The 22,499-nt window shown below is 37.3% G+C and overlaps 2 protein-coding genes across 2 annotated transcripts; one reads left to right on the forward strand and one right to left on the reverse strand.

The window, feature by feature from the left end:
• The first annotated feature begins 318 nt into the window (after positions 1 to 318).
• On the forward strand, positions 319 to 15,037 carry LOC144643920 (AN1-type zinc finger protein 4-like). The gene is made up of 13 exons (XM_078503318.1): positions 319 to 719; positions 2,810 to 2,885; positions 4,170 to 4,237; positions 4,779 to 4,833; positions 5,126 to 5,185; positions 5,545 to 5,622; positions 6,772 to 6,835; positions 6,920 to 7,000; positions 7,558 to 7,628; positions 11,830 to 12,412; positions 12,966 to 13,023; positions 13,481 to 13,619; positions 14,120 to 15,037. Exons 1-13 carry the CDS (start codon positions 617 to 619, stop codon positions 14,253 to 14,255), a joined length of 1,572 nt encoding a protein of 523 aa, XP_078359444.1. The 5' UTR covers positions 319 to 616; the 3' UTR covers positions 14,256 to 15,037.
• Positions 15,038 to 15,793: 756 nt separating this feature from the next.
• LOC144643922 (protein SPMIP2-like) lies at positions 15,794 to 22,227 on the reverse strand. Its single transcript, XM_078503319.1, has 7 exons — positions 22,072 to 22,227; positions 21,378 to 21,496; positions 20,900 to 20,932; positions 20,241 to 20,312; positions 19,952 to 20,010; positions 19,740 to 19,783; positions 15,794 to 16,160 (listed from the first exon to the last, which is right to left on the reverse strand). Exons 1-7 carry the CDS (start codon positions 22,157 to 22,159, stop codon positions 16,048 to 16,050), a joined length of 528 nt encoding a protein of 175 aa, XP_078359445.1. The 5' UTR covers positions 22,160 to 22,227; the 3' UTR covers positions 15,794 to 16,047.
• Between the last annotated feature and the right edge of the window lie 272 nt (positions 22,228 to 22,499).

Consider the following 22,499-nt stretch of genomic DNA (forward strand, 5'->3'; position numbering starts at 1 on the left):
TTCAGGGTAACGCTTTAAAAATTTTAAAAATTTGCTTCGGTTTTTGTGCCGCACATTTCAACAAAGGCGGCTTTACTTGTATGTAAACTTTGTTCAATTAATCACTGGTGTTATTCGACATCAGATTATTGTCTTCTTTTGAAAAGCAACTGTTTTTCAAGTGCTCTAAGATAAGTCCTACGTAAATTGGCTGAAAAACCAATTAAAAAAGACTCCTGATACGATAATATGATTGGTGAAGTCACTTCGCCTTTGTTAGCCTTTGTTTACACGCGAAAATAAGTTTTGCGGGAGTTTCCATGACAACCATTTCTTCATCCGGGTACCCTGGGAACAAACAAGAAAATGCAGTAGAGCCGACACGTTCCGAAATGTCTTGTTCGAAGGATGTTGGAGGCTAAAATATTTCGACGATTTTCTTCAAAACCGCTAAATCTGTTCGGTTATCGTCGATGTGGTGCCTTAAATTTGTTTCTGTTGCTGAGGAATAGAGTAAAAGCTGAAGATGTTTACGCGAAGTCGCTTACAGACAGCGGACATGAAAACATGGTTTGAGAAGGTTTTGGTGGCGAAGGATTAACCTGTGCTGTGAAAACTGCTTTGGAAAGGTCCATAGATGGACCTGTTTATTGAGACATTAACTGGAACAGCCTTTGAACTACGAGTTAGCCCTTTTGAAACTATTATGAGTGTCAAAGCCAAGATTCAACGTCTTGAAGGTGAGCTAAATCGCAAGCTTTTAGCTAGTAGGAGTTCGTGCGTGGGAACACGGGCAATTCAGTGAAAAATCTGAGGTTTTTTCGCTGATCGCCATTCCGAAAGTGTATGTGCCGTATTTCTTCGGATTTAATGAGTAAAAACTGCCTTTATATGTACGTGTTGTCGAAGGTTTGCCCTCACAGCAACTATAAATAATTTAAAATGTGTGGTGTTGCCCCATTTGTAAACACTCGCCAAGTGAGCTCAATTCGAAAAGATAATCCATTTGGAAAATGCATTTTTCTTGTGTGATAGAAATCGAAATTTTCGAAAATTGAGTGATAAAATGAAACAATGAGTTGTTAAGTATATTGCGTCTGTTTTTTGCTCGATAATTTCTTGAATAATGTTTGATTTTATAAAAATGACTCGGCAAATTTATAAACTTTTACTTGGTATGAATTTTAAAATGAAACTGCCTTTAGAGTTATATCCAATAATTCAACCCGATTTTTCTTTAACCTTAAATTTCTATAAAAAAAAATATGTTTGCAACAGTTTTGGCACGAAGAAAACTATTGTTGTGGATTATATTTTCACGTTATCAGGCTTAACATGAAAGAAGCAAGTGTTGTGAAACTGTACTGTACTCCAGATTTCGATAGATCTCAAAATAAGACCATTGTCTTGTTTGTTTTCTTTTCTATCAATTTGCTAATATACATTCCAACCTGTTTTGAACCATTGCGTTGTTTTAATAAGTTGTACGTGTTTCTGGGTTACATGTTTTTAAATATAGCCAAATGTCCTTGAACTTTGTGTTGGTAGGTATCAAATTCAGACTGCTTATCTGATAAGTATTTATCTGCTCACTGACATTTGCCAACAGCCAGATCCAAGAGATTGACTGAGCATGTCTCTTAGATGGATTTCCACTGTCGTGTAGTTTTATGTACATTTAATAACGAGTGTGAATTGACTGGCTTACGTGCATAAAATATAATAGAGGAAATGTACGGACACCTTGAGTCTAGAAAAGTCGAATGTGGTTCAATGTTTTCTTCAAATGCAAGCTGTCCATACATTTTCTCTATTTCACAAGCATGTACCTTAACATGGTAATTAATTTCATGAACTTATTTCACTGTTACATGTAATTTATTTCTTTATTTCATGTTATGTAAACAGCATGAATTTGACTGGCTTTATTTATGTCAAATAAAAAAGAAAAGAAGTATGGATGTCTTGCATATGTGGAAAATTTGAGTGTAGTTCAACTTTTTCCACAAATGCAAGCTATCCATGCAGTTTCTCTATTTCATTTTACCCATGTAAAGCCAGTTAAATTCACGCCTGTTAATGTATGTGAAATGACATGACAGTGGAATTACACCAGAAAGCATAAGATATTGTAGGCCATTTTAGTGTTTTAAAGATAAATAGCATAAAGTTTGTGATAATTATGTCCACACACATCCATCGATGAACCTCAACTGTATATGGGACTTGTGCAAAGTCACTACTGGAAGCCAAACTAGTGAAATTGTGATTTTTTCCATGTGTAACGTGATTTAGTTGCACAGCCCTGAACCATGAATCAATTTTTTTCCATGAGAATTGCGAAAATCAAAAGAATGTTTTTTTTTTCTTGTGAAATGAGACGGTAAAACTTTGCATCTTTCTTCCTTCAAAAAAAAAATATCAAGTAATGGTGTGACCAGGTCATGATGGGGACTGATTGTCATTCTGTGCCTCATGTCACTGTACCCCGATTAGTAATTTTTTTTATCTTAGTTTCATGAAATAGCCATTCTAATTTAAATGAAACATGTTCTAGACCCCCCTTTACCACCTTTCAAAAGATGGGTAGTACTTTCTGTGAATAGATTTATCTTTAGCTAGCGTGTGACATTGTTTCTGGGTGGTACCTCGAGAAAAAATTTAACAGGGAATACTCCAAAAGATGCGACTTTTGTTAAATTACTGTAGTTATGTTTTAGAGGTACATGTAGCTTCGCAGTCTTATGAACATCAAGGTCACCAGTTCAACTCCTGTTTGGAGAACTTCAAATATCTGTTGGTTAATTATTGAATTTTGTTTATTTTTCAGGCATCCCAATGTCTCAACAACATTTGATATGGCGATCTGTAGAACTAGAAGATGATTATTGTCTTCATGATTACAAGTGAGTCCGAGTTGAAAAAAACATGTACATACAAGTATTAAAAATATACATTGATAAATGATAACCATCATGCATAAAAATTCTCTTTTTTCTGCATTAAAAATAATTAAAAACCTCCATAAAATTCAATAGTTTAAAATGTGCTTGGGTCAGTTGCACTGATAATTGATTTTGGTCAATTTTTTGTAAAAAAGTGTGTGGCTTAACGTAGTGGCACAGTTACACGTAGCATCTTGACATTGATTGTCTGTGGATATCAGTGCAACATGACCAGTGCTCAAAAAAGTTTTGTCCAGTTATCCTGGACAAGTAGATTTTCCTCACAAAAAAGAGTTTTGCTGCGTAGCACTCAATAGTTACAATAAGTGTTCTTGGAGTGCATAGAGAGTTTTTTTAAGTTGATTTTCCTGCTGGGCAGGTAACTATTTTTCTCAAACAGGGCTGCAAATAATTTCTTTTTTTTAATGGAAAGGACATACGTCCTACTAAGACACCATCTTGGTCGGACAAACAAAACTGTGGTCGGACATCACCAAAAACAAAAGGTTGAATTTTATTCATTGCTGCCGTAAAATGTTTTTCGATCAAAAAATTGTCCGGACATCATGTCCGACCACAATTGGGAATTCATCGGACATGAGGTCAGCCAATGACCGACTGTTATTTGCAGCCCTGTTTACATGCCCGATGCAAGTCATCAGCTGACTAAATTGTAAAAAAAATGTAAACTAAGACAAGCATGCAAATCTCCCAGGCAATTTCAGCTTGTCCAAAGGGCAAGCTGAAATTTAAGCTTAGGGTGTTTTTTTTTTCATCTCTGATGCCCTGTAAGTTTTTTTTTTGTAATTTGTAAGTGCAATCGTGTAATTTCAGGGTCTCTGTGTGTGTTGGCATTTATTGGCATAGGCCATATTGTTACTGGACATTACAGATCTTGAGTTGCTTGTCTTCCAAATTCTGTTGGCTTATCTTTACAGTGTTTGGAATTTGTAGGGTTGCCATGGATACTTTGGTGCTGTGCCAGAATTTTGTCTGGCTCTACCAACCTAATAATGAAAAACCTACAAAACTTCTTAAAGTTCATCTACTGTTGATGACTATAACTCACCAAATTTGCCTTGGGGGCTTCTAACACTAACAAAAATACCTACAGGTCACTTTTCTGCTATTCAAAACTATTGATCACTCTATATTTTTTTGGTTAAATGTTAATTCCAGACAGGTTCTTTGTTGGTACATGTTCTAGTAATTAATTTGTATTTTCCTGATATGTTATTAATGCAGTATCACTGATGGAGCTACATTACAGCTTGTCCTGGCTATGAGAGGAGGTCCTATCAACACAAGAAGAAGTGAGTAGTGACTGATTTGTAGAATCTGTGTGTGCATGTACTACAAAGTTAAAAAACTATGTTTAAAAAAATGAATTGATGTTAGAGCCTTGCTTAAAAGTTAGAAATAATGGACTTCTAAACATTCTTGTGGCATTCTTAAACAATTAGAATTGCTTTTTTAGGATTTCTAATGAATAATTCAAATAGGCCAATTCTGAGTTACCATTATCCTCGTGTTCAAAAGGAGTCTGTGTGAAACCATTCATACGAAAATGGTACCTGCACATTCATTTCCATGGAAGTCAAATTCATTCTCATGTGGCATGTTTTTGCTGGAGGTCTCATTTTGAAACAGAGGCAAAAGGAAACTCAAAAATGGCCTTGTTTTATGTGATTATAAGAATGTTATCTTTAGGTTGAAACCGATTAACCTTGGTTAGAAACAGATTAACCTAAAATCAATTTGACTTACAAAGTTAGCATGTTGTCTGATTTGTAGTGTTAGGCTCATATAACTTGGTTTTGAAATGCATGTTTGTCTTGTTATTGTTTTATGTAGTACCTGTGGAAGATCCTACCCTAAGAGAAATGGCTGAATACATGGAGGTCAACAGGTATGCTCAGGAATGCATTCCTTGTCACTCAGTCATACTAGAATAAAAGTTAATGCTTAAACTAGTTATTTGTAAGGCTCACTACTGTATCCTCTCCTGCACTATTCACTCACGAAGAGAAGGGTCTGGTGATGATGATGATGATAATGATAATGATGGTGATGATGATGATGACTTCTTTACACCCTTTGATTAGAAAAAATTGTTGCATATTATTGTTGAAATGTGAAAATTGTTAAAACATAGATGTCTTGGGTAGTTAGTTTTATTGACGTTTTCTTTCAATTTGTAGGGAAGAAATATGGGATAAACTACCCAAGGACAATCGCCAAGTCACGTTGCTGGTTTTCAGGTATATCTATATATCAACTATCTTATAAATTATTATATACTTTATATAATTTATTATTCTAAAATAACAGATTTTCTTTGTTGCATTTGTGGAAAAAACACTGTACTTGTCACTGCAGTGCGTCTTTCTACCTGCACATAGGACATGAGAAGTATAATGGGTATTGGCAAATTGCTGGGATCATTGCTAAGTAATAACTTGTGATTGAATTCCATGTTATCTAAGTAAAGTAGCAAGACTTTTGGTTGCATCATGTTACAGAGTTCCTCTGATCCCTAAAACTGCAACAAACCTGAACTTTTGTGTTAAGTATGAATACAGTGATCTAACCAGCTGATGTGCATTTTTTATTTCTTCAGGGATGGAGACCAGTTGAATTTCTTTCGAGTGGTGGATAGGGGTGACGGAACTTTGACCCCGCTTTCAGACTCATTAAGGTAATACTACCAAAAACCCAGGGGGGAAGGAGACTCCCATATCAGGAATGGTGCTAAGGGCCGGCTGCCTGCTTTTTTAACCGGCTGAAATAGAACTTAAATCCAGCTGAAATGTCACATGAAAACAAAGACTTAGGTATTAAAACGTTTAGAGCTACTAAGGCCAGAAAAGCCAACTGGGCTTGTTGATGAGCCAGCTTAGTGTTTTCTTAGCTACATCCCTGACATATGAAACAGACAAGGATGTTTGTCAGCAATGTTAAATAAACCCCTAAAGGAGACTTATCTGGGTGTGGCTCAAGCTCTTTTTGACCCCTAAAAGATAACCCTTTTTTTCTACAAAAAAGAGAATTTATATTTCTATATTTCTTTGAGTGCAACCTTAAAGGAAACCTTTACGGCTAATAATATCGGCATTTTGCCTGGCACACTCTAAGTGAGACCTAAATCCAAACTTGACACCCCTAAGGGAAATAATTGAGATTCCACTGAACTACAGACCATTGATAAAGATCACATATTTTAATACAACAGTGGCAGTGGTATAATGTAGGCAAGTATTCCTTCTCAGAATTATTTTATGTACACATAACAAGAAAGAAAATGCATTGTTAACGCCTGTGTCGTACATGGAGGTTGGGTGCCAAGGAACCTAGGGGCTGGAGCTGCCGACCCCAAACCCAGGTAGCAAGAACACCCCGAAAGCCTGCCCTAGCCACAACCCAGTCATGAGCCCCGCCCGCCACACCCAGCCCCATCCCAGCACCCGTCACACTAAATGAAATTCAGTGGAAAAAAAAATTCGAAGTAAGCCAGAACGCCTCGAGCACTAAACTCAGTGAAGCTACGCGACTCAGTGAAACTACTAGCACATGCAACGGCGCACGCATAAAAACGCGGCAGGTAACCGCTGACCACGAGAGCACCGGAAGTTGCCTGCAGGGCTTTGACCAGAAGTAAACGCCATGCATAGGAAATTGCCAGCCCGCCAATATACGCTAATAAACGCCAATGCCACGCTAATGCCAAGCTAACACCAGAAAACTACAGAACAGCCACAAATAGCTCCTAGTCGTTAACTAAATAATATATTTAACCTCATGATATGTTGATATATTAACTGTTCTTTATATTGGTATTACTTTATAGTGGTGCTTCAATGTACAATTTATATGACGAAGAAGAAGAGGAAAATCCACCTCCAATTTCACAGGTTTGTTACCATTGAAAGTTCTTCTGAATTGTGTCATTTGAAACCCTGCTCTGAACTGTGTTATTTGTGTTAATTATTTTTCAGGAAGCAATCAAGGAAAATAGTGTCACAATGAACAAAATGAGACTTCTTAAGAACAGAATGGAATCCCAGAAAAACTTGAAGGTATGAACAATCTGCAACTTTGTGGCCCAAATCTTGAGTTTTGGCCTTAATCATCTAAAAATGTTACATCCAACAAAAGACATGGAGTATGTCATGATATTAGTGAAGTTTTAAACTAGGAGTTGCTGATAGCAAGTAAAGTGCTGCGAAGTAAGTTATAAGAATAATAATAATAGTAGGAACGATCGGAAGGTCATAGGAATGTTTCGGATGTTCACATTTTCAGATGTGAAAGATATCATTTTTCTCAGTGAGTTAAATGCTGGTAATTCTCTTAGTTTATATAATAATTAGTGACATTGAGGAAAGGAAGCAATGCAACATAACATAGCACGTGCAATTCAATTGCAAAGCCATCAGAAACACCAATTTATGTCGTCGCCTTCTATATAATGCACCCAGGCCCCGCGCGGACAGTCAAAAATAGCTCTGCTGCTACGCTAAGGCTTCGCAGCAATAACAGATGATGGGTTATCAATCACGTGTAGATCAACATGACATTTGTAAAACATACAATAAGGTTTAGTGAATAATGTTTATTCTTTGTATTATTTTAGCCTAAACATCAACCAGCACCTCCAACCACTGAGAAACCCACAAGCACATCAATACTTAGTGCAAGGAGAAGGTAAAATTGTTAATTTGTTAGTCAGGGATGCAATCAATATAAAAATTATTGTCAAGTAGGTGATAAGAGTTAAAAAGATATTGACTCAGAAATTTTGTCTTGATGAACCACTTAGTTCTCAGAACTAACTAGAAGAAGAAATATATGGTGATTACACTTATGTCCAGAAATGCACGCAACCACGAAAATGACGAAATTGACGAAATTTCGTCAAATTCGTCATTTGACGAAATTTCGTCAAATTCGTCAAGTCAGCAAAGTTATGTCATTTAACTCAACCCATGCAGTGCTGACGAATTTGACGAAATTGACGAAATTGGCAAAAATGACGAAATTTCGTCAAATTCGTCAAGCCAGCAAAGTTATGTCATTTAACTCAACCCATGCAGTGCTGACGAATTTGACGAAATTGACGAAAATGACGAAAATGACGAATTCGACGAAATTTCGTCAAATTCGTCAAGCCAGCAAAGTTATGTCATTTAACTCAACCCATGCAGTGCTGACGAATTTGACGAAATTGACGAAATTGGCGAAAATGACGAATTCGACAAAATTTCGTCAAATTCGTCAAGCCAGCAAAGTTATATCATTTAACTCCACCAATGCAGTGCTGACGAATTTGACGAAATTGACGAAAATGACGAATTCGACAAAATTTTGTCAAATTCGTCAAGCCAGCAAAGTTATGTCATTTAACTCAACCCATGCAGTGCTGACGAATTTGACGAAAATGACGAATTCGACGAAATTTCGTCAAATTCGTCAAGCCAGCAAAGTTATGTCATTTAACTCAACAACTGGAAATGTGCATACATACATGAATGACTCGTTCTTTAGACATGACAAAGTTATGTCATTTAACTCAACCCATGCAGTGCTGACGAATTTGACGAAAATACCAAAGTTATGTCATTTATCTCAACCCATGCAGTGCTGATGAATTTGACGAAATTGGCGAAAATGACGAATTCGATGAATTTGACGAAATTTCGTCAAATTTGTCAAGCCAGCAAAGTTATGTCATTTAACTCAACAACTGGAAATGTGCATACATACATGAATGACTCGTTCTTTAGACATGACAAAGTTATGTCATTTAACTCAACCCATGCAGTGCTGACGAATTTGACGAATTTGACGAAAATGACGAAACCGACGAAATTTTGTCAAGCCAGCAAAGTTATGTCATTTAACTCAACAACTGGAAATGTGCATACATACATGAATCCCTCGTTCTTTAGACATGACACAGGTTAAAACATTACAACAACAATTTTGTTGTGGTCTGTTATTCTATTTGCATATTTGTATGAGAATCAACTCAATTATGCAATCTTACCAACTTCATGAGATATATGTTCCAATGAAAACAATTAACCTCATTTGGTTTAGGCATCTTTCCTATCCATGCAGAATTTCCTGCTGTCGTAGGAGACGTCGATATACTGAAGCTCTATCGAAATCAGGAATGCCAGTTGCACAGGCTTGACATGTTGACACATTGGGCAAGTAAACAGCTAAAAAAAGTACATGTATGTATGTCTCGTTCTTCAAACATGGTCAGGTAAACATGGAGAAGAAAGTACAAGGAATCTTTCGTATCCATGCAGCCTTTCCTGCTGTCCTGAGCAGAGTGTCATTGATATAATGTAGCTCTAGGGAATTCCAGATTGTGTTTGTGATGGAATTGTAACAAGGCTGCAGTTGACTGTACGAAAGAATCACCCTTTTCCTTTTGTTTAACTGCTTTTAACCTTTCCAAAAGAAGGCGTGTAGAACGAAGGAATCCAGTAAAGTCCAGGGCCATTACACTCCCAGAAATCGCCAAGAAATCGATGGTTTGCCGCCATCTTGGAATTAGAAAGCTTACATGACGTATTTTGTGTTATAGAAAAAAATCCGCTGTTTATAAAGATCGTAGTCTGAGCAATCTGAGATTACAATGTGTGTCACACAGCGGTTTCCCTTATGCCATGGGTAGGAACGTCATGTAAGCTAATTGCCTCCAAGATGGCGGCGTTGATTATTGTGTTTTCAAGAACAATGATTAATTTCTCAAGTAAGTGAAGACTTGGTGTGGCACATTCCAAGCTTTTTGGTTTTCACACAGAGTGAAACACATATACCCGTTCTTCCCAGTACCACAACTGATGTGAGCTTCATGCAGTTCAAACAACTATTAACGTGAAACGCAAAGTCTGGAAATAGCACTACATCAAGGAAACTCGAGCTTTCACTGCGTTCTCTGTTGCGAATTCAGAATTTCTTCATCTTAAAATAAGACTAAATTCTGCATTAATACGCCAGCAAATTTCTTCGCAGTTGGACAAAGAAAGCTTGAAGAGCCACCTGTATTTAGATTGAGTACATCTACTCAATTCACAACTGTCAGGAGTGTGATAAAACCTATAAGTGTGATGGACTCACTTTTAATAGTTTCACATCAACAACCTGTGGCAAATATTTTAGACATCAGTCAGTGGATTGACTTCAGTGATGGCTTCAATAATTCTACTCCTCCAAGTATAAGAATATTAGTAACAAGATAGAAAAATTTTACAAGACACTATGTTACCTGCAGATGGAAATGACAAAATCCATAAGAACACTTACCGCTGGGCATGTGAGTTTCCTTTTCGTTATTATATTGTTTTACTATACCAACTCATGCTATAAACTTGTTGGCTAATAATCATGTCATTGCGGTTTATACAAATCTTCGACTTTGGCAAAATTTTGCCAAAATCCTTACTTTCGTCGAGTTCATCGTTTTCGTCGAATTCGCCGCTTTCGTCGAATTCGCCGCTTTCGTGGTACCCCTCCTCTCGAGCTCGTTCGCTCAAATCTTAGACTTTGGCGAAATTTCGCCAAATTCGTCATTTTCGTCGAATTCGTTGTTTTCGTCGAATTCGCCGCTTTCCTGGTACCCCTCCTCTCGAGCTCATTCGCTCAAATCTTAGACTTTGGCGAAATTTCGCCAAATTCGTCATTTTCGTCGAATTCGTCGTTTTCGTTGAATTCGCCGCTTTCGTGGTACCCCTCCTCTCGAGCTTGTTCGCTCAAATCTTAGACTTTGGCGAAATTTCGCCAAATTCGTCATTTTCGTCATTGCGTGCATTTCTGGACATATCTCGGTGATTAGCAAAGAGAGTTGATAATTATGTTGATCTTGAGACTCACAAGGCCAATAAAGTTGTTGCAACTTGCATCTATTGTTATTTATACAACAAGGAGCCCAAACGTGTGACCACTTTAATTTGTTCACATTCTTTCATGCAGAAATCAACTACAAACTATCCTTGGTTTTTGATTGGATAATCACTACCGTATTTACTCGAATAAGCGCCGCCCTCGAATAAGCGCCGCACTTGGGACAAAAATGTTAATAAGCGCCGCCCCCGAATAAGTGCCGCAGTCGCGATGGGGCGCTTATTTGAGGAATTCCGTTAAACTAAATATAGCACTACGAAGCAACTCTAAAACAAACTTGGACATTTCTTTCCATCAAAAGCAATGTTTTGCAGTTCAACGTTATTGTTTTACCGCTACGTTTTACACTACATAGTTCTGTTAATATTGTGAAGGCTGCGAACTTTGCCAGGACAGCTAGCCCCACTACTCTCTTCAGCAAGAGACGAATACTGACAATCAAAAGATGCTATTTTCAATTACTGTAAAAGATTAGTTTCTTTGTGGCGTCCAAATTTTAAATAAGCGCCACCCTCAAATAAGCGCCGCCCTTGAATAAGCGCCACACTTGAGGCGCGAAAAATTTAATAAGCGCCGCGGCGCTTATTCGAGTAAATACGGTATGTGAAGAATGTGAATTAATTAAAAGTGGTCAGTCACACTTTTGGGCTCTTAGCTGTAAAAGTGCTTTTTCCACTCTGCCAAAACCTCTTCCTGTCGAAACCATGCCTTTGTATTATTAACATGTGTTTCTGTTAATTACTTGTTTGCCAAATCATTCAAAGAAAGTCTGTATGAATTTCCAAATTCAGAACTGATGTCTTTTCTTTCACAGTACTCATTTAAACATATGGTTTTGCGTAACATTTCACAGAAATTTGCAAAAACCAGGCTGTGAAGACAAGAAGTATTTATTTTAAACCATGCGATCCAAGTTTCTAAAACATGATTCAATTGGCTCCTTGTTTATATTGTTAGAAATTTAATTTTAATTCTTAATTTCTCTTAGGTTGCAAATGACCTCTGCATCAGCTGCAACAAAAGCTCATGACACTGCGTTCCGTGTTGTTGATCAACATTCCTCAAGCAGGCATCAACCTAAAGCAGGAGGTGTTCAGGGTTCACCTTCTAAACAGTCAAGTGCGACAGGCAGGGTGACGCCTAAAGGGCCACTACCACCTGTTAACACAAGGAGAAAAACAAATCAAATTGATGTATCAGACTTTTTAGTACAATCTAGCCAAGAGGCAAAAATGGTTCCTTCGAGTCGAACTCTTAATAGGAGTGCTATGAAAGAAGGAAGAAAAACAATATCAGAGCTTGTTAAAGACTCTAAAGAAATTAAACCTTTGGGAAGTATATCAAAACCTGTGAATCATCACAAGGAAACAAGAACTTCTAGCCCTTCACACGGGGCAACCAGTTTAGACTATTCATCAGGGAGTGCCAGTATACGGCGATCAAGAATTCCTGAAGATTCTTCTGATGTAAGATATCCACTAGATTTAACGTCAGGAAGCGGTGGGTTTAGACGGATTCGTGCAATGGAAAATAGAATACCCACACCAGAAGGAAGGAGATCAGGCCTCCTGGTAAGCAAGAAGACAGTTTTCTGAAGAAATTTGTTTGCAGTTTGTAACTAAATTGTTCAACTGAAAATAAAAGTATCAACGTTTTTAGTTATTGTCCTGTCAAAGCCTCTTGTGAGTCATACTGCATTTATTGGATACTGCCGTACATTTCTTATCATCATAATTATGAAGAATGTACTCTGAATTCATATCCTAGCAACTCTTGAAGGCTACATCGTAGTGGATTTTTTTTTTATTTTGAGAGGGTAAAGACACATATATTCAGGTTAGCAGGAGGCTATTGGGCAAGTGTATTGAACAATAAAAAATATAGGTTTCTTTCTTCTAAACAGGATGCAAATGGCCACAATTCCAAATTATTGTGGAGGAGGGCATTAAAGTAACTACCTGTTATTAGCATCAAGAAGTCATGAGCATTGTTTAATACTTTTTCAATGAACTGTTATGGGAGAGAACCTAAACTGCAAGGTTATTGCTTTGAAAAGGCTTCAAAATGTTGTAAGGTTTGCTATTTAAACAAGTACAATATTGATAAACATCAATTCTTTTGCAGAATGATTCTCTGTCTTATTCGTATCGAATTTCCCATGGAAGTACAAGTGCTTCAAATAGTAAGTTTGGGTCTTGATTTTATTATTTGCTACCACTGATGTGAACAATAGGAATTATGGTTTCCTGGAAAAGAGCCGGGTTGCCAAAAGGAGTTTAAGAAATTTCCTTTGTTTAAAATAAGTGCAAGTTTCACATGGTGCCGAATTTACAGCACAACAAGGGGTGTGTGATTGAGAAATCAAAATTATACAGTGACCTTGTGCTGTCTAGCCAGCACTTAGGTTATTTGTCACCAGTTGCCACCTAGTGATAAGACATTTAAAAAGAAACTTCACATCATTCCTTTGCCTGTTACGTACTGTTAATTTTTTTCTTGATTTGTTTTTATGGAGTTTAAAGCAAGCAGATTGTAATTGCTTGGGGTATTCTGAGAAGCTTTTGGCTTTAACTGATAGCATTTTTACCAGCAGGGATCAATGTTTTATGGCTGATCATGTTCACTGTGTTATTTTGTAGATTCTCCATCTCACATTCACCATCTCCCGCCCGTTAAAACAAAACCCCATCCACCTCCACAACTTTTACCTGCTAAAAAGAAGACGAGATGTTTTACTTGTGGAAGGAAAACAGGATTAGCTACTACTTATCAATGCAGGTGAGCTTTTGGGTGCATAACTTGACATTTATTTTACATGTTAAACTTCTTGTTACATAGAATAATGGATTTGTTGGATTTGAAGGTTAGAGGGACTGTGTCACGCATTTAAGCCAAATTTATGCATGGGAAATGGGCATCAAATTCGGCGAATAAAAAATAACTTCTTAAAACAGTGAAGGAACATTTTAATATCACAGCAAATACAAAAGAAGGTACTGATGGTCAAAAGCGACGAATTATTGAAACAGATTGCGATACGGGTTTTTGAAATGTTGTTGGGCTGAACAGTTTTTAAAGTTTATCTCGTTTGCTTGTAACTTTAAATTATAATGCCCAGGAGACAAATTTGGTTTTAATGAAGCTATGGTTTTGTCATTTAAATCCAGAGTACGAGGTGAACATTTTTGTGAGAGACAGTAAAGACCATTGCAGTGAAACTGTTCATTACAGCATGTAATACACTTGTAATATTTGTTTTGTTTGCTTTTGTTGAACAGATGTGGAAATTCATTTTGTGCCACTCATCGCTATGCAGAAGCTCACAGCTGTACATATGATTACAAAAGTGAAGGGAGAAAGATTATTGAACAGAACAATCCTGTAATTGCAGCTCCTAAGCTACCCAAAATCTGAACATTTCTTCTGTTACTAGCAGTTATGTATTATTTTACAAGATAAATATATTTGTAAATAAGTTTAAACTTAGCAAAAATTAACACTGCTATGTTATGTAACTTGTAGATAAGAAAGTTGCTGGGAGATTGAATATTATACAAGTGATTTTGTTTACTTTTGGAACCATGGCAATGGCTGGCAACAAGTAATATAATGGTGTCTTCTTTTGTTTTGAAAATGTTGATAGTTGTTTTGCAAACCTCTCTACTTTCATGTAATAATTATATTAGCCCAAGCAATGAATGTTGGTTCTAACTCAAGTAATGTCATTGTGAAAAGGTAAAAAATTGGTTTTGTTCTAAGCATTTTTAAGGACATTTTTATTGGTTCTTAGTTTCAGTTTTTTTTCCATTTTTGTTTGATGGGTTTTAGTTCATAAAGAATCCAAAGGTCTTGTTTAACATTCAGCGGCTGCAGCATGTTGCCCAAGTCATGGCTACAGCATTTTCATGCCAAATTTAGTTTAATTCTTGCTCAGCACTGTCTGCTAATGGTTAAAATGCAGTGTATTACACTTTTGTCATCTCAAGTTAATGTGGTTTATTTAAACCTCTTGTGAAAAAAAATCTCAGGAAATGTCATTTCTCTGCATTTTATTTTCAGCAGCTGATAACTCAGGTTTGTCTCATTTCTATTGTATATAAAGCTATAGCAAACTTATTCCATGGTCACTTGTAAACAAGCAGAGTCACTAAAGGTGTGGGTGAAAGAGTAAAAAAATAAAAGTCAATTCAATAGGAGGTTTCTTTTATCATTGTCTTTATTTCCTTGATATTTAGGAAAAAACACATTTTTTACTGGTACATTTACTTTTAACACACATATTTTTTGTGACTAGTCCACTACAATACCAGTTATGCCTAGGCCCTTTTCAGGTCAATGATGAAGGGAAGTGTCTGCATTGATTGTGCAAGCATGTATGTTGTCTTGAATGTCATACTTGGCCTGTATATTTGACCCCATGTTGTGTTGTAGACATTCCGTGCCTGTCTGCATGAAGAAACACATGAAAAGCCTTCTAGGTTCATAAGCAATAGACCCTAGCAGAAGATACTAAGTGGAAAGGCAGCTGACTTCTTGCCAACATCATTGCTGCAGTACCTTAATTAGGGGACACTGCTAAACGCATGTTGACATTGTTCCCGAGAAGACAGCTGCTTCAGACTTGCCACCTGGATCAAACTACCTTTGCCTGCCAATGTTTACCTTGGGCGTCTAAACAGCACTATTAAGCATAACACAAGTTAGAACACCCCTCAGTTTTTTGAGGGTTGCTGGTGACTTGTGGGCATCCAAAATTTATGTTGTCTTTTAACCATCGGTGGCCATAACAACCTATAAAATTTCGAACCATCTACGGCCCTCCATACTGAGCTGCAATATGCAATGACAAGAACCAGCATGTCACCATGATGTTACAAAGCTGTGAGTTTCTCCTTGTTCTCTTGGGTTCCTCTTTGCTTCACAGGAAAGGCAACAAAAACAGCATTTTTCAGCCATTTTCAATGATTTTTTTTATTCAGTTCAAATACAAAATAACTTAATTTTTAAATATTTGTAAATTACTGTTTTGCTTTATGCATTACAGGAAAAATATCAAACATCCTTTCAAATTCCAAAATCTTCATTAGAGATTGTGCATTCCTTTTTGTAACCTTTTATGTGCAGAGCAAACTGTACAAAACTGTACACAGACTTGTTAAACCATCACAAATATCATAGAAAAGATGAATTAGACCCTCAAGATTTATCACACTGTTGGTGCTGAATAACTGGTGTCTTGCTTGCATGTTTCTTGACATGTTTCCTTCTTTTTCTTTTTCTTTCTGTTATACATCAAGGTCTGCATGTTGACTGTGTAGTCTGCAACAAACAGAAATATACAGTCAACTCTCTCTTAATGGACACTTCTACAAGACGGACACCTGGTGTTGGTCCCGCCCCTGCTGTTTTTCAGTCATTTTACTGTAACTAAACACCCTAACGACAGACACCTCTTTAAGATGAACACCTGGTGTTGGTCCCGTCCCTACCGTTGTTTTGTAACTAAACTCCCTATAAGACTGACACCTCTCTAAGACCATGGACGGTTTGAACCGGTCCTGACTGTGTCTGTTTTAGAGAGAGATGACTGTAATGATATCACTTAGTACTTCCTGTTATGTCACAGTTCAAACTAGCTTTAACTGACAGTTGCACATGCATGTATTAAACTATCTTACTACTTCGATCTCTGCAATGTACCAGTTGTTTTGTGGCTCTTTACCCCTTCAAAACTACTACTGTCTTGCTTAAATATTTGCTTGTACATGTATTACCGTATTTATTCGGCTATAAGCCGAGCGATTTTTTCACCAAATCTTACAGAAAACTGGTCAAAACCCAACCAAATTGGGGGTTCGGCTTATAGCCGAGTATTTCCGCCGAAAAAAATTCCATGGTACTAGAAAAGAGTTGAATTTGAATAAATTATTCATCTGTAAGCCGAGCGATCATCGATAAAGAAAATTAACAAGCATTTGTAATTAATTCTTGTTCATTACCTTTTATTTAAGTGGCGGCTCCTAAAAAGCTATTTGGTTCAGTGAAGAAACGTTAAGAATGAAGTTTTTGTTCGTCTTTTCTTCGCTATTTACTAGTAGGCTGGAACTGCGGTCGTCCATCGGCTCGCTCTGGAATATTATTTTGTCGGCGTGCGTGATCGTCTTTTGAACGGTCGAGATCATTCGAAATCTCGCATGTATTAAACAATTTCCTTGCAATCTCTTCCACAAGCAAATTTCTGCCTGAGACTGTTTCTTTTCCTTCAGCTTTTTAAAAGTTTTATGCAGAATCACCGCTAACGTGACACTTCAAGAGAAGAAAGAAAGAATCGATTGTTTTGACTTGCTTTGGCGACGTCAGAAACTGACCAATCAGAAGCGGCTGTTCTCACGCGTTTTTTATCTATCAGAAAGCGGCTGGCTGGATGTAATATTTTTGTTCAAAACTACAAACTTTTAATACCACGACTTCTCTGCTAAAAGAAACCACTTCAGAAAAGCTTGATTGGATTCAGAATATTCGACAAATACCGGCAACAGCACGGCGTTTCGTGTTGACAACATCTAAAGTTTATCCGCTTAATCTGCTCGCTGGCGACTTGCAACGAACTGAACAGTATTCATCCCGTATTCTCTGGCGATTTTGCAGTTGTTTTGAACGGTTTTTACCACAGCAACAACTTTCATCGGAAGGTTTAGTTGTTTGAAAACTAGTAGCTTTTGGTATGATGATCGATAACCACTTAATTCTTCAGAAGAATGCGTGATTGTTTGAGATGGGATTCTAAACTCAGGTGAATTGTTTGTCACACGTATGTACGGTTCTAAATAAATTCACCTTTTATGAGTAATTTCTTTTGTTGTTTTTTCAATTGCATACATGTAGTTGTGATTTAACAAATATGTTGATTTGCTGCACGTGGATTGTTTTGTAGTTTGAAGGAAAAACTGGGTCTCGGCTTATAGCCGAGTGTTTTGGGTTTATTTTTTGTCAGACTCGAACTGGTTCTGAAAACCGAAAGTTTAGGGTCTCGGCTTATAGCCGAGGTCGGCTTATAGCCGAATAAATACGGTAGCTGATTTATGCAGTTTCAGGAAAAATCCATACCCCTGGGTGTATGGAAGGCCACAATTTTTTAATGGAAATAATTTTCTAAAGGAAAGCATGAATCTGAATTTGTATTTCTGAAGGCGTGGCTGGTTGGGGATTTCAAACCAAAACAACTTTCTGAGTTTTTGTGTATGGGGGGAGTGTAGTCAGTGTAGGTGAGGCAAGAGGTCCTTAAAAATATGTCTTGCAGAACTTGAGTCAAATTTAACCAGTCTCACCATCTAAGTTTTTCACAAGCCCTCCTGGAACTCAAACTCATTTCCAGGGTCTCTCTCTCCCCACCCCCGAGAGTGAGAGTTAATAGTAAGAGAAGAGATGGGGGCAGGGAGAGAGAGACCCTGGGAAATATGAGGTTTTCCGAGGCTAAGATTGCCGTAGCAAGGGAGGGGCCGGTGGGCCCGTGCCCCCCCCCCCCCAGTTTTTTTCCCAAAAAGGAAAAACAGACCTGTATAAAATGTTGAAAATAAAATTTTATCTCCCGAGAGGTTTGAAACAATAACATTTGTACTTCTTTTCATTTTTTTTTAACGTACATAGGGTGATGCACAACAATGTTAAATGGCCAAAAACTAAAACAAACCAGAAATTAAGACCAGAACGTACTATGATGACTCTGAAAGGTGAAAAATTTGCTGGTTTCAAGATACATAGACAGTCGGTTTTCTATTTTATAATTGACGTTGCAAGGGTTATACTCTCTTCAGTGGTTTACTGAGACAGTGTCAGGAAGTAAATAATTCGCGATATGCGTAAATCACAAATAGTTCTTGGAGAACGCTGGAAATAGCATTTCCAAGCTTCTAGATTTCAAAATTTTCTGAGGGCGCATGCCCCCAGACCCCCCTAGCGGCTCGCGCCTCCGGCGCTCGCGTGCCCCCCCCACTTATTTTACCCTTGCTACGGCACTGTAAGAAAGTCTCAGCCAACAAGTGTGGACAGATTTACAGTCTGCACTTGCAAACTAAGAAAGTCTTGTGCCCATTTGAAAATATCAGTCTCATTATAGTCTCAAGTTAACTATTCATCACACCCTTGTATGTCATGTAAGAGATCAACTGGTCAATCAAACTGGAAATCTTATTGGAAGGCAGTCAAAAGGGATTCGATATCAAATGCTATATTAAAAACAAGTGGTTATAATACTGTATGTGGCATACATGATAACTATTGAAACTGTCACTAACTATACATACACTACAACCCTGTTTCTAGACTAGTAATAAAATGGAGAGCTGTTAATATTAACTATTTTACTGTTAGTATTTTACCCTTTTATTAATTTAATGTTTGCTTAGTTGTATATTCTCTCATTTTCTTCCTATCTGCTCAAGAAAACCAAAAAGTATAATCTGGCATGCTTTCTCTAGCTCTCCTTTGCCTCGGTCTGTTGTTATTTTCTGTTTCTCCCTGACTCATGAAACTCAGATAAGGAAATGAAAACTTTTTCCAGCACTTACGACGTAGAACTGGACTGAGTACCAGACCGAGGTTTACTTCCAGGAGCAGCTGAGCGAGGTCTAGGTGTTGTTTGTCTGGGGGCATCAAAGAGAGGGGTTCTTTGAGGGGTGGGTGTGCGGGACCTGAAGTGCCGTGAACTGGATCTGCCAGGAGGTGTCATATGCCTGTCGCTCCGACTGCACAGTTGAATCTGATCATCTGTTTAATATTACCAGTATTTGAAAAAAAAGTTAAGCAAATGAACTACAATATAAACAGTCAAATATTAGTAAAGTCTTTGTCACACTGATCACTTTGAGATTATTGCTAATCATTTTGTTTCAAACTAACCTTTAGCAGAGTCTTCTGTTTGTTCATCATTTGGGCCTGCATACCTGCGAAATATATGCCATTTTAGGACAATTGTCAATACTGCTAGATTTTATTCATACATGTACTAAGAGGGACAAAGTTATATCAATGATCACATATATGAATTTAGGTATATATAAATAACAAGCTCCTACAATATATTCTGCTTCTGATTATTTTAAAAAACTCACCAAGGATTTTGATAAAGATGAGTATGTCTATCCTCTGTAGCTTGTCTAAATTCACCAAGCTGTAATTTAATCAAAATAAAGCAATAGATCTTTTAAAAAGATATTCCAGAAATATGCTTTTCAATATACTGTAAAAAGAAAATTATTTTGTTATAAAATTTACGGTCAACACTCGTTTTTGGTTAATTTTTAAAAATTTTTATACACAGAAAATTATTGACTACAATATGGCAGCAGAAAGATCCAAGAATATATAAGTGAAAAAAATAGACTAGTTTGATTCAGTTACCTTGATTTGGTGTCCACTTCTTAATTGCCGACGATCTGTGTAAAACTGTAAACCCCATCCTACTTCTCCAACCTGCAATATTAAAATTCATGTGTCAGTGGTGTAGCTATTTCAGGGCCGTAGGAGGGGAGACGATAGAGCATCTGCAACCCCCCCCCCCCAACAAGCCACAAAACTCCACTTAATCGTAGCCTCGCATGCAGTCGTTTTCCAGGGGCGATCATGTTTCTCCCAGTGGAACACACTCACCCCTATAAAATGACTGTGTGGGGGACTAGCCTAATCAGGGAGTGAGGGTTAAAATTACCCTCATAAAATGTAGGAAATGTGGACCTCGACAACGTGGACCCCCTAGATGCTCATGCCAACTCTCACACCCACCCATGCAAAATCCTGCCTATGGCCCTGCATAAATATCTTGCAAAAAAAGATTTTTTATAATACAACAGTAAGAGAAAGAACCAACACAAGATATAATATTGAGCAGTTTCTATAAACCAATGGAGACAGTACTAATAGAAGTTCATTAATTTTGAATTACCCCCGGGGTAATAGCCTGGTCTAATTTACAACAGCCATATAATACCAAGGTGATGCTGACACTCAGAACCATGAAATATTTTAGTTTAGAAATAAAAAAATAGTGATTGAGTCAATACCTTCGCTGACTTAGGTAGTGGATGAGGACAGCCCTGTGAATAAAATGATAATAAATTACTTGTGATAAAATAAAATAAAAATAAAATAAATAATTTCAGATGATGATTTCAAATAAAATTATGTGCCCTTTTTATCACAGAAGGAATGGTGTGGAAAAAAATGAAAATCAATATTTTTAAAGTAGACAAATTGCTTTTTGGAAATATTTTTTGTTCCCTTCTGGCCTGAAAATACAGCTGCCATTCATCGCTCCTGGCTGGTTTGGGGTTTCTCGTTAAACGCCAAACTGGACGGGAGCATTAATTGAGATCAGGCGGCTGTATTCGCAGGCTAGTTCGCTTCCCCTTCCTTAACTTCACTGCCAGGCCCCACCTCCCCCCACCACTAACTCAATACACCCCTGGATATCTGTGGATGAATATAATAATACAGATATATAATATAATTATTCTCATAAATCAATCATAAATTATATACCCTTGATGGTCTCCATAGATAGTTTAGATCACTAGTCCCCTCGGGGGACATTGTTCCAATCCCAACATAAGTATTAGGATCAAGAACTGAAGCCTGGTGATCCCGGATGCCATCAGGACCTGTAAAATGAGATATTTGTAAGTCTGTCAGCTCATGCTGATGTTGTGACCGCGAAAAAATTTCGGAGATTGCATAAAAACACTGATAACAACAAATGGAAACAATAGAGAATCGAAGTCATTATGATACGCACTGATAGACTAGCTTGCATTTTAAATAATTCAATTTGGCACGGCACTCCAAACTACAAAACTACAATAATTACAGGACATAAACATTATTCACAAACCTCGTTTAGAATTTCTGCTATTTTTTGGGAGAAATTATGCATGGTCAATTTTTCCGTGTAAATTCCTGTGCTCGACCTGTCCGACATGTTTATATTTTCTAGTTGTATCTTTGTTTCTTTTTGAGTTTTGATAATATTTTAGTGTCTACCTTATAAAGGTATCTGGTGTATAGTGATCACAATTATTAGCGATAATCTTAACAAAGGTGGAACAGTAAAATTATTTGCACCGGAATTATAAACACATAAAACACGTGCCACAGAGTTAACATTCCAAAGCAGAATTTTGTTCTGTTCGTTTTCGGTGTTAACCTTATCGATATGTTAACTCAACAAGTAATTCACCTGTGAATAGCACTTCTCCTCGGCCAATGTAAGGGTTGTAGTATTGATCTGATCCTCTCCAGGACAAAACGCTTGCCTTTTCCACCATCTTGTGATTGTTTCTTTCGCCTGTCGGCTTCCAGCTGACCCAGACGCTGTTGCTAAGCAACAAGGTAATTAGGGGAGCAACAGGTCGTCGACACCTGGCTGTCACGCAACTCGTAAATAAGAGAAGATTATTTCTGGCTTTATGTTATGTGCGTTAATAATCAAGTAAAGTTATTTTGATCATCATTGAAGCTATATAAACTGCTCAAAATCGCGCTAATTTCGTTATAAACATTCATATAGGGGAAGACAGCGCAGCATATTTGCGTTGCGGAGAAACAGACAGAATTCAGATTCCACAACTTGGTCACACAAAGTACTCTGGACCTAAATGTTTGCAA

This window comes from Oculina patagonica, chromosome 2 (genome assembly GCF_052425735.1).
Source record: "Oculina patagonica isolate OP01 chromosome 2, crgOcupat, whole genome shotgun sequence".
Classification (NCBI taxonomy): Eukaryota; Metazoa; Cnidaria; class Anthozoa; order Scleractinia; family Oculinidae; genus Oculina; species Oculina patagonica.

Coding starts and splice junctions, on each gene's coding strand:
- LOC144643920 (XM_078503318.1), top strand. CDS start 617: ATGGACCTGTTTATTGAGACATTAACTGGAACAGCCTTTGAACTACGA. Junction 5,623..6,771: donor CCGCTTTCAGACTCATTAAG/GTAATACTACCA, acceptor ATTACTTTATAG/TGGTGCTTCAATGTACAATT. Junction 7,629..11,829: donor ATACTTAGTGCAAGGAGAAG/GTAAAATTGTTA, acceptor AATTTCTCTTAG/GTTGCAAATGACCTCTGCAT.
- LOC144643922 (XM_078503319.1), bottom strand. CDS start 22,159: ATGGTGGAAAAGGCAAGCGTTTTGTCCTGGAGAGGATCAGATCAATAC. Junction 20,933..21,377: donor ATCTATGGAGACCATCAAGG/GTATATAATTTA, acceptor TTTTATTCACAG/GGCTGTCCTCATCCACTACC. Junction 20,313..20,899: donor CACTACCTAAGTCAGCGAAG/GTATTGACTCAA, acceptor TTAATATTGCAG/GTTGGAGAAGTAGGATGGGG.